This window comes from Notothenia coriiceps, unplaced genomic scaffold (assembly GCF_000735185.1).
Source record: "Notothenia coriiceps isolate Sejong01 unplaced genomic scaffold, NC01 NC01_scaffold00020484, whole genome shotgun sequence".
Taxonomy (NCBI): Eukaryota; Metazoa; Chordata; class Actinopteri; order Perciformes; family Nototheniidae; genus Notothenia; species Notothenia coriiceps.
In genome coordinates, this window is record NW_011353185.1 from 57,562 (window position 1) to 69,537 (window position 11,976).

General features: G+C 40.1%; 1 protein-coding gene across 3 annotated transcripts in view; it reads left to right on the plus strand.

Moving 5' to 3' along the window:
- The window catches only part of LOC104952777 (solute carrier family 12 member 7-like), an 11,279-nt gene extending 2,042 nt beyond the window's left edge, over positions 1–9,237 (plus strand). Inside the window, exons 1-5 of one of the 3 annotated variants that reach the window (XM_010779652.1) lie at positions 756–976; positions 2,693–2,868; positions 3,498–3,512; positions 4,938–5,071; positions 6,647–9,237. In XM_010779652.1, coding sequence (XP_010777954.1) covers positions 794–976; positions 2,693–2,868; positions 3,498–3,512; positions 4,938–5,071; positions 6,647–6,738 — 600 coding nt within the window. In that variant the 5' untranslated portion in view covers positions 756–793 and the 3' untranslated portion in view covers positions 6,739–9,237. Of the gene's footprint in view, positions 1–755; positions 977–2,692; positions 2,869–3,497; positions 3,513–4,937; positions 5,072–6,646 lie in introns of those variants that run through there. The other 2 variants (XM_010779654.1, XM_010779653.1) reach the window with 2 other exon arrangements.
- Positions 9,238–11,976: the final 2,739 nt, after the last annotated feature.

Genomic DNA, 11,976 nt, shown 5'->3' on the forward strand with positions numbered 1-11,976 from the left:
TGTTAGCCAAGCGGCTGCTGCTAACAAACAAGCGACCAAGTCAGAACACAAGTGTTAAGACCAGATAATTAGCTTCTATGAAATAGAAAGTACTTACCTTACTCTCTGCATCTAAACGAAAAACGGGTTTAAAATATGACACTCTGGGCTTTCCATACTAAATTGAATGAGGGACGCAGCCAAAGCTGGGAATCAAATGCTAATGATAGCTCGGGCACAACGCCACAAGCAAAACTTTCAAAAGGGCAACTTTATGGGAGAGGAAACGGGAACACTGTCGTCACCATAAAGTCTAAGCCAAACAAAAAATAAGACGGCAATCAGGACAACTTGGCTGGGAGAGGGTGCAGGGACACAGCCATCACCAGCAACAAGCTGACACAAACCTGTCTGTCGAGGCTCTGCACAGCGCACAGCCAGCCACAGCTCCTGGAGGACGCGTTAACGACCCGTAGCTCCGACTGTCAGTCGTGAAGCTGCACGCTGCCAGCTGCTTGCAGAGAAATCCCTCAGATCAAACGTTCAAACCTGAACGCTGTTGCTACAAAAATGTAGCCACGGTACTCTCGTGCAGCGAGAAGATGAAAGGAACAGATCCTCTGACGACACCGGCTGATATAGCCGGTGTCACGTGGGTCACAGGTGACTTTGTTGTTAGTGGTACTCGAGCTGCGCATGCGCGCGATGGACATATCCAGTGCTAAAAGCACCGCCTCTGGCGGTCAGTAGGGACGAAATAGAACTACAGTTACACCCAAACAGTGTTTTAGTCAATCTGGCCTATTGCTGCGTTATGACAATTGGCCCCTTTCCTTGTTCACCTGCCATCCCCCCCGCTGGGTCCCGCCACACCACTCAGATTCAGAGTATCACGGACGAATCGCGTAACTCGATCCGGAGAAAGAACCAGAGCACCTCTGAGGGCACAAACCTCAGCCGGCAATCCTCAACAGTGGAGGACAATCAGGAGGACGAGGTAGCAGATGTTGTCAACCCCAAATCCCTCACTGTTAGAGACAGACCTGTCTTCACAAAGCTGGACCTTTGGCTGCAGTTTTCACGTGTCTTTTGACTTTTTTTTAAATACTTTAGTCATCATCATGGTTCCAAATCTGGACTTATATATTTTCTAATACCTAACCAGTAACCTGCTGGCAGTCTGAAACCAGTTGCTCTACATTGAAAACACCAATGTAAAGTGCTATTAGCCATTTTAGTAATGAGCCCAAAAAGAGAAGCTGTTTCATGATGACAGACTATCTTGTACTTTTAAAAATTGACCAACAAGTCCCAACTGTAGTGATACTAACTTACTGTAAAGTCACTGAGAGCTGCTTTGTGAACACTAGCCCATTGCACCTTGAAACTGCTGCCCGACATCCCATTAACTCAACAATCCTACCTTATCCATCTTCCCCGAAAGCATGTCAACGAAAGAGTGGACAGTATTGTCTCAGAAACCTAAAAACTGTTAGCTTTGGTGCATACTCAGATCTACTGATGCTCTGTTGTCTTTTGAGCTGGATGCTAACATTAGCATGCTAACAGAACATCCGTGAACACAGTTGAATTGTTACTGTTGTTTAAAGGCTACGATCCAATATATGCATTAGTTTTATTTTTCCCAGGAGTTATTTATCTTTATTCTGGCCTGACAATACTCTGCTCTCTATTTTATTGATCATGTTTTTAGTTCATCCCTGGTCATCTCCCACCATCCTGCCACTTATACCTGAAACTTGTATCCATACTGTTCAGCTGCTAGTTAAAGCTAAGCACTGTCCCTCGTAAAAAGGATGTATATGTTATTCACCGCATAACCTCATCTTTACATGTATTTTAAGACATTAAAGATGTTTAATGTGGCTAAATGTGTTACATAATCAGCCTGCTGTTTTACTTTCACTGCCTTTTTATTAGAATACATTCAAATATAAACAGGACCCTCGGAGCACAGAGGCCATAATCCGTATCTTTATGATGAGGGATAATAAACCCATCATTTAGTGTTATCCTTTGTCTTCGGCTGTGGTTATATAACTGTTGACATTGTACACTGTAGCACAGATAAAGGGACACAAGAGTTCTTGTCCAATGTAATGAAAGCAGATTATTCTTTATTTAATAATGATATACTTTTACTGCTCTACTTCTGCTTTGCTTTACTACCCCCACACTGTCCCTGCATTATAGACTGCTTAATAGGTGTTTTAGTTACATATTAAGCATGTGGTAAGTATCTTTAGAAGCCCTGTATTTAATGTGAGCACTTTTTCATGTCAATCACCCATGAATGCTTTATTTCAACCCTCACCTGGACCTTTAGTCTGCCCAGAGAAACATTGTCTTGTGATGTATATTTGTTTTTTTATTATGATTAATGTGTATGAATGGTTTAACAGCTGAGCAGGTTTGCATTATTCCCATTATTCTTAAGCATGATTTTATGAAATATGTTGTTGGTTTTACTTCCCTTTTGATCCTTACTCTGTCTATGATTCTGTATTCTTAGTTCATTCCATCAATTATTTAATATTTATTCTGATTATTCTGAACTACCAAGGTTCATGTCCTGGTTATGGCTTTGCTATCACCTTTTATTGTTTATACCTCTTCTTCTGTTCTGTTTATTGCATTTCATCTCTCCCCTTGCTTGATCTCCTCATCTTCCTCCCTCCTCCCTCCTCTCCAGGCCCAGCTAATCCACGACAGAAACACAGCGTCTCACGCCACGATAAACGACAAGGCGGAAGGCGGGCTCGACCGGGTTCACATGACCTGGACCAAGGAGAAGCTGTTCACGGAGCGCAACCGCAACCGCGAGTGCAACTCCAACGTGGTCGTACGAGACCTGTTCAACATGAAACCGTAAGTACACGCTTGTTTCAACACCACCGAAAGAAGAACTCTGTACATTTGTAGCTTAGGATCTAAAAAAGGAGGGAATGTTTTGTTTTGATATCGACTGTATATTCTTTAGAAAAATACTGTAACGGTTGTGGTAAAAAACAGAATATGACCGCATGTAGCAGTACAGGGTGAAGTGGGACGACTTCCTGCATGGCGTGTGTATTCAGGCTGCATTTGGTGTGTGTGCGCATGCGTGTACACTTCCAGCCATTTCAGTCTTAGTGCATGGCCGCACCACGCAGATCTCATGCACTCCTTTTTATCTGTTTAGACTAACACCATCCCATACTGTCCATGTTATCAGTGTGTGGACTTCATCAGGTGTGTCGCACTCCACCTTTATTGCCTAATAAAGTTTGTAATTCAAATTGTGAACACATCGTAAAGTCTCACAGGACGGGAAGAAACGGAGGCTTTACTTCTCCACAAAGCCTCAATGGTTCCAAGTCCCTTCCTGGGGTGTTCTTGGGGGTGTCACTACGTGTGGGATAATGGGAAGCATGCAGTGTGGTGACGAGAGCTGGAGAGCTTGTGTAAGAAGCATCTAAGCTTATTTCTGTTGTTCTGTCCCATTTTCCTCCTTCTAGAGAGTGGGAGAGTCTGTAAGTGGCATTCTTTTTGCTCTAGGCCGTATGTGTGTCCTGCTGCTGTGGTGAATGTAGCTTTGCTCAGCGTCCTCCACCTCATGTGCTCGTTCCTCTGTGTGTGTGTGTGTCCTTGTTTGTGTGTCCCTATATGAATGAACTCGCTGGAAATACGCCATAGCTTTCATTTGCATGTACTGTTGAAGACATAGCATGTGCAACTTTTTGCTTTTCATTTACTTTTGTTGATATGCAAATACAAACATTTTTAAATTTGGTCTAGACGTGAACATTTAAAAGTGTGTCTTATTCAGCAGAATGGAAAGCAGAATCTTGTGAAATTGTCTTTTTTTTTTATCCTTTATTTAATTTGGCTCCTGGCAGTTGATATCACGTGCTTTTGATGTAACATTGTGAAAGTGATGATAAAGAGGCAACATATCAAAGAGACAGAGTTTTAGTAGTAACTATTAATATAAATGATTCAATTGGTTTTAAAGACTACAGCATGTAAGATTATTAGCAATGGAAAACTAAACGTTAACAAACACTGTGGACCTCGTGGTGTGATACTGCATGTCTCTTTTGTCTTCAAATGTTGCCTCTTTATTTGGAATTCAATACGCTTCAGTCCCTTAACTATGCCTTTAAGTTCTGTCTGAGGCGATCAGACAGAATGCTCAAAATAAGTGTATTAGTTATTAGTTATGTTTTAAATCAAAGTTTATAAAGTTGATAAGACTTCAGTGATCAGCTCGTATTTAACTAGGAGTGCTGCTGTATCACCACAATAAGCCTTTGTCTGGGATTCTTTTTAAATGTCCCAGTAGGCTCAGATGTTAATAATAAAATGAATCATGGCTGAATTATATTTAACTGCGTCAGGTTCTGGTATTGTCCATCCTTGCTCACTGTCATGGATTACTGGAACACATGACACCGAGCCATGGCTAATGCTATTAGCTACTGTGACGAGTCAAGAGCCGTGTCCCAATCTGTACTACACACTACTTTAAAACTATGTGTACTACATACCAGTCATCATCTAAAATGCTTGATTTATATAGTCTTTTCAGCAGTAGGTAAACAAAACATGTTTTTAATTGACAGGTTATTATACGATATGTGTGAGGTTGTCAATCAATCTAAGATTTGAAATATCGTTTTCAAGTAGCTTACACAGTAACACTTTTCTTATGTGAATACACGATACACTGATCACATTCCTATAATAAGTATGCAAAACAGCAAAAAGCTAGAAGAATCTTTGATTACATGAAAAAAAATCGATACAGCCACAAATATATAAAGAGATAAGAATGTCTTGCTCAGTCTCATAAGAACTAAACGAGTCCCATCACTAATGTAGTTACGTGTTTGGTTTATGCATGAATGTTTTCGTCAGTGCTGTTCTTTCTCACTGTAACCTGCGTATCACAACAGGAACCAGTCAAATGTCCGCCGGATGCACACGGCTGTGAAGCTGAACGAGATGGTGGTCAACAAGTCGCAGGGAGCCCATCTGGTTCTGCTCAACATGCCCGGACCACCCAGTAACAGAGGAGGAGACGAAAACTGTATCCTTCAAGCTGCTATACTATGCATTTATAAATAACACAATCTAAGTGTGTGAAAGAGGGGGCTCATAGTGATGAACATACAAAGAGTAATTCATTATACCCTCAGCTTAAAGGTGGGGTAGGTAATTTTGGAGAAACCAGCTAGAGTGCGCTAGAATTTGAAAATACACAGCCAGAAAAAATCTGCCACTTCCTTACAGAGCCCCTCGTCCAACACACACATGACCAATGAGGGCACGAGATAAGTTTGTGCACAGATGGAAGGCTGACAGGCAGTTAGGCCATCCAGTTATTTTAGCCGGGCTAAAATGATTGGTTGTGCTTTTTACAGCACTACGGCTTCCACAGATGAAATGTTTTTATGTATTTTTTGTCAAAGCACTTCAGATATTCATTGCTATCGGGATGTTAAGAGCATTCCATGGAATATAACAAAAAGTGTATCTCGAGCCGCTTTCTCAAACTTACCTACCCCACCTTTAACAGAACTCTAGAGTGAGTTTAATTGTATTTGTAGCTGTCCGGCACAACTCTCACAGCTCTCATAGTATTGTGTTTGGCAGCAACAAGGTTTCCTTTTTTCCTTTTAACATTCTTAGAACCCTCTGATCACTACCTGCTCAGCACCAACCAGCAGACAGAAACCGTTAGAGCCACTTAGAAGTTAGAAAGACCAACAAAACTAAGAGAGTGATCATTGGTTTGTTGTATTAGAAGACACATATTGTGCTCATTTTCAGGTTCATCTTTGTATTTAGTTCCTCTTTGTGGCATGTCTCCATGCTTTAATGTTCAAAATACTCTTTATTTCTCTCATACTGCCTGCGCTGCAGCACCTCTTTTCACCCTCTGTCTGAAACCAGAGCCCAGACTGCTCTGATTGGTTAGCTGGACGGCACTGTTGTTATTGGTCTACCCACTTAGAGATGTCCTGCCCCTTAGCCTATCACGTACAATGTGTGTCAATACGTTACAGAAAACTCCCTCTGGAGGGAACTTTGGGATTTCCGCCTTTGCAGACCATTTACATGCATTAAAACACACTATAGGAAAGGAGAAACCCAAAGCAGCATAATAGGGCCCCTTTAATTTAAAAGCTGATGTGTTATTAAGTAAAGATAGCAAATTACAATTAGCACCAATGGTGTGTAATCGTATAAACGTCCTGTCTTTGAAGAGTGTAATCAACAGTATTTATATATATATTAGTTAGCTTACATTATATTTTGTCATGGCTCACAAACATGTTAATCATTAGGAATAATAGTTAGGTAGGGCGTAAATCGATGTTATCTTCACATTATCATGCTATGGTGCAAGATCGAGAAATCCAATAAATCGGTTATATTTAAAGTCTGAAAAATGCCATCATAGGGTTAGAATGTTCTGAAGATATCTGGCATGTGAAAAATGGGTCCAATATTTTATTTGGTGACATGGCATCTCTTTCTAAAACATTGCTGTTACTATCGTTAAAAAAATGTTGTAATTGATATTGTAGTAAATGTGCGACAATAGCCTAAAGCCATGTTTACGTCTCTGTGCTTTATTCCTTGACCGCTCTTCTCTCAGACATGGAGTTCCTGGAGGTTCTCCTCGAGGGTCTGAACCGGGTCCTCCTGGTGCGAGGCGGGGGCCGCGAAGTCATCACCATCTACTCTTAGGAAAACACAAAAAAACTCTTACGCCCCATCCTGCACACACGGACTTTTGCCATGGATACCAGTCACCGGGCAATTTTCGGGGAAGAAGCCTAATTTGTTTTTTATGAATGGCGGGGTTGTTGGAAGGCGGGACCACTTGTAATTGACTGATGGTTTGAAGGACGTCAGGAAGAAGCGTTTAATCAGTGGACTGGTGGAGAGAAGGAAGCACAGTGTGCGTCCACGCTGTACCCCTGCATGTGGAAGATAGAGCATAGAGACACTTTATATTGTTCATTTTACTCTGAAAAATTATGTTCTGTTACATCTTCATATTCTTTCCCTCTTTTGTTGATGTTTTCAAGTTACTGGCACTCGCTGTGTAAAGATAAGCAAAGAAGTGAACGTGCGCCGTTGATATGATCCTCGTAGTCTGTTATTTTGTATGGTGCACTGTGGGAGGTGCAGAGACATTTGCTGAGAACTGAGAAAAACATGCATATCGAAGACAGACTTTGAACAATGCTTACTAAATAATTACATTTAAAATAACTTTCTAAGATACTAGTTTCAGTATAAACTACAAAAGAGCAAGCAGTCAGTTTAAAAGCTGTATAAAACATCCTAGGTCGTCATCTGTCGGTGTTCTGTGGTTGTTCGCCTTTTCAATGATTCACTGAAGGATGTTGGCTCACTTCCTGTTTTCAGATCACAGGTACTTGATCATTGTCAACATCTCCCACCTTCATATATCGGGAAAAATAGCCATAGGTAATTTAAAGGACCCTTTGTAAGCTTTATAAGATGACATACTTAATGCATACATATTTATGGTGGCTAACGTAGTGCTCAGTTGGGAGTAACTATATATCTTTTTTAATCCGAGGGCTGTTTGACAGCGTGCAGTAGTTTAATACAATAGTAGATTGGCAATGTTGACTTTGCACTACCTATCTTTCAGCACTTAATTCATTGTGAACTGTCCTCTGGTTCCATCGCCTATAGTGACACTTTCCACTGGCTGACACACGGCTACATTGTGCAGAGAGATACTGAGCAGAATATAATTCCACACTATTTAATACTCAGCGTTGTTTTTATAATGTTTTACCTGACAGAACTCTTTAGGCTCTGAGCCCCAGACTGAGTAGATTTATTGTAATGAGCATGTGTAGGAGAAAAAGTGCCAAAATGAAACAAAAGAAACTGTGGAAGTATTATTGATTCATCTTTAAGCCACAAAATAGTAATCGCTTTTTATTACATTGACAATCTTTAAAAAAATTAAAAGCACAATTACTTTTTTTATGATAGAGTTCATCCCTGTTAGAAGGCTTTTAACATTTCTAAAAATGCAACAAGTAGTGGAATTTCCAGGACCATTCAAAGATGGTTCAAATGCTGCACAAAATAATTGTAAAAAGGGAAGAAGGAAAACGAATTCAACCCTTCCTCGTGTGTACCTCCACAGTTTCTCTTTATATTAGCTGCAGTATGTTGCGAAGCAGAAAGTCGAGTTCTCCTGAAGTTCTTTGTAGGAAAATGAGAACTTCAGATTGCCAGTTAAGCAACATCCGTGTTTTGTTGTGTTTTTGTTCAGTTGCTTACGTATGTTACTATATAGTTATGGTCTCTGTAGTGTTTGTTGAATTATATTTGATCTTCTGTTACTTTAAGTGTTCATTTTTCCGTGTGATTTTTATGGAAGGAGGCAGAGAGTGTGTGTGAAGACGGCAGCAGATGTGTTTTGTTCCAGCCAATCAGAAAACACGTCATGCACAAACACACTAACCCCCCCCCCCCCCCCCTCGGGATACAGTGGCACCCTGGACTGAAAGTAAAAAAGAAATCAGAGTGAAGCGACCAGGGTACAAAGGAAGGGTTCAAATAACTCTGTCAATATATGCAGTTCAAACAATTTCAGTTTCCTTGTTCAGTTTTATATTTTAAGCACCAAAGATAAAACATAGTTCTGTATAAATAAACTTGAAATTGTCTAGTTTTAAGACGTGAGAAACCTTGAAAGTTGTAAAGATAAATTATTAAAGTTGTGAAATTGTTTTCAAATCGGTTACTGGGCTTAATAGCAGTAGCTACGCATACAGAAAACACGAAACCCTCAAAAAAGAGTTACTGGAGGTATATAGAATTGTCCGCAGTGTGTTTTTCACAGCTCTAATGTTTGAGGTGACTGGAGAAAGAAATCTACCTCAAGGTGTCACTGAGGCTTGACCGGAGAAAAAGAAGCGTGTTCAATCACATCTCTCTTTCAGAACTGATGTTACAAATGGTTTCATGAAAGGGAAAAGGCATCGGTGATGTGCGAGGACGTGCAGAATAGTGTGCGTTTGTGTGTGTGTTCCTGAGGTGAAGCTGTTTCTGTTTCTGCTGTTGTCAGGCTCATAGCAGGCCTCAGTCTGGATCAGGAAGTCGATGTGGGCGCACACATAGAGAAGGGTAGCCCTGTCAATTGTATTTGTGCCTCTGAGTAATTATTAAAAGTGCTGAAATAAACCAAAACGTTTCTGCATCCTGATTCTCTTCACAATGTCAAGCTTTCGAGGTCAAAAAAGTGGCAGGGGAGCAACAATTTAGCAGGATTTATTATAATAACCATTTTCCATTGATATTTGTACCAATGGTTGATAGGATATTTTTTTATTATATTACGTTTATACCTTTTTTCAAACTTTAAAGTTTTTAATTCCTGAACACACTGCTGCTACTGTAACTAAACAATTTTCTCAATTTAGGATCAATAAAGTATCTATCTATCTATCATCTATCTATCCATCTATCCATCCATCCATCCATCCATCCATCCATCCATCTACATTGCAAACCAAATAGAACAAAACTACTCGAACAGCATTTTTCAACCTTGGTGACAATTAAAGACAAGCCAAGACATCTTGTATTTATTTCTAATTCATCAACAATTTCAATCATAAATGGCAACAGTTTTTTCCCACTACAATTTTGTAAATGTTTTTATTTTTTCAGCCTACTGTGAATCAGCTAACTTTCTTTGCAGGATGTCAAATTCTGTTGCCTTAATAATAACAACAATTGGAGGGGTAATTACACTACAAAGGAACTTCTCAGATTTGCAACATATGATGGATGGGAACAACTAGATGAACTTTATATTAAGTGGTCAAGAGCAAAGGTAGTTTGGAAAGACTGCAGTATCTCTGACAGACCACCAGAGGGCGGCATTACCTTCCCTTGAAACTGCAGCTCCATGGCAGCCACTTACATGGAGTCAAATCAATCATGGGCACATTTTTGTATCAAATGTCTTCCAGAGAGGTGCTTTCAAATGCTTGTCAACACAGTGATATGGTTACTGACCTGTACTGATCCATCTAAATCATCTCAGGTTGTCAGGTTATCATCAGCTGCCCCCTGCCCCATCTATCTGCACCCCCCCCTTCTGTCTGACTGGATGACATCTAGTCCACGCAGGCCTGCCTGACCCCCGACTGGTCACATGATCTGTGTCTCACAAACAAACAAACCATGCTAACATCTGATTTAATTAGAGCGTGACAGAGATAAAAGAGGGGGAGTAAATTAGATTGTGTTGGAAAATGATGCTTTTCATGTTGACAGATTTCATTATTATGATCAACATTTTTTAAACTGTGTTTGCAAGAAGTAGTTGTTCTCTAGCCTAAAAATATGTTTCTATTACCTAAGGAGGAAGTTGTGTATCTTATTGCAACAACACCCTGAACCTGAATCCTGTTACCATATCATCCAGTTTTCAAAAACGGCTTCATTTTCTGGTGCACATCTGACAAAAGGTCTGACAAAGACTCCCTTGAGCTTTGTCCTTGGCTGACCTTTGACCTCTTGGACACTGTGTTTGCCTTTCATTACTTTCTCTGCAGTACCGTCTCTGTCTTCTGTTTGCTTTGTTGGTCAGATCAATAGACTGGATGCTGACAGCCGACCCAACGTGTGTCAAAACTGGAAAAGTGACACAGGGAGACTGAACACACAAACACGTGTTGTTATTGATTCCAGCAGCATCAGCACTATAGTCCCGAAACAGTTAAGAGATATGTGTTCTTCAGTGTAATAGTACACTCTAAACCCAGATTTTATTGAAATTAAAATATTAAGCTGTAATTAATAATGCCGTTTAGTCTCGTTTTTAGTCTTGTGCCCATATTGATTCAAGCTATGCTGTTCAGATATTTTCATCCAATGAAAATTCTTGGATTTATCCCATCAGCTGACAGGTATAAGACTGTCATTTGGATGTTTGTGTAAAGGACTGTGCCTTCAGTGCATATTCTGTTAAGACAACCAAACTACATGGTTAGGTTTAGTAACACATCGTGACTTGGGTTAAATAAATATATTAACACATTACATTTACATGATTACAACAGCAGATATAGCAGATACAGTTAGGGGAATACATGGCTAAGTATGTACACGTTATGAATAACATAATAAATAAAAAACAAAATAGCAGTTGTACACCATGGTAATACATGTGTAATTTCAGGAGGTTATATCAAATCAAATCAAGATTTATTTATATAGTACATTTTTAAAACGATTTTTGGTCGAGCCAAAGTGCTGTACATATAATAATTACCTTACAGTAAGGACACTATACAATAAATACAACAGCACAGTTTGTGCAGAATATCAGTATGAGAAAACAACACCCTCTGACCTTAGACCCTCACATCGTACAAGGGAAAACTTCCGGATATTGCACTTGCATGTATATTGCACAAAGATTTATATCTACAGACATTGTTATTGCACATCAGGGGAATTCCAGTCTATGTGTGGGGGGGTCTACCAGGGGCCATGGTGGTTGAAAAGCCTGACCACTGCAGGAAGGAAGGACCTGCGGTATCTCTCTGTGAGACACCGTGGGTGCAGCAACCTGTCACTGAAGGAGCAGACAGGGTGTCCTGGAGGGGGGGGACTGTCCAATAGTGATGACAGCTTGGTCATCACTCTCCTGTTCCCCACCACCTCCACAGTGTCCAGGGTTTGGGGCAAATGTCAATAACAATGACTAAAAGAAGACAACATAAGTACATTATAATTATAAGAACAATACATTGTATACAAGAAAATGTTGTTGCCCTTTGCTGTTAATCGGAAGATGGCACCTTAAGAAAATAAATGCTATTAAATAAATATTAACAATTATGGCAAGACATAACTGATAAGATAATGATAGGCTAATGTAAATCACAGCAAGTGCACTATCACCTCGTGAGG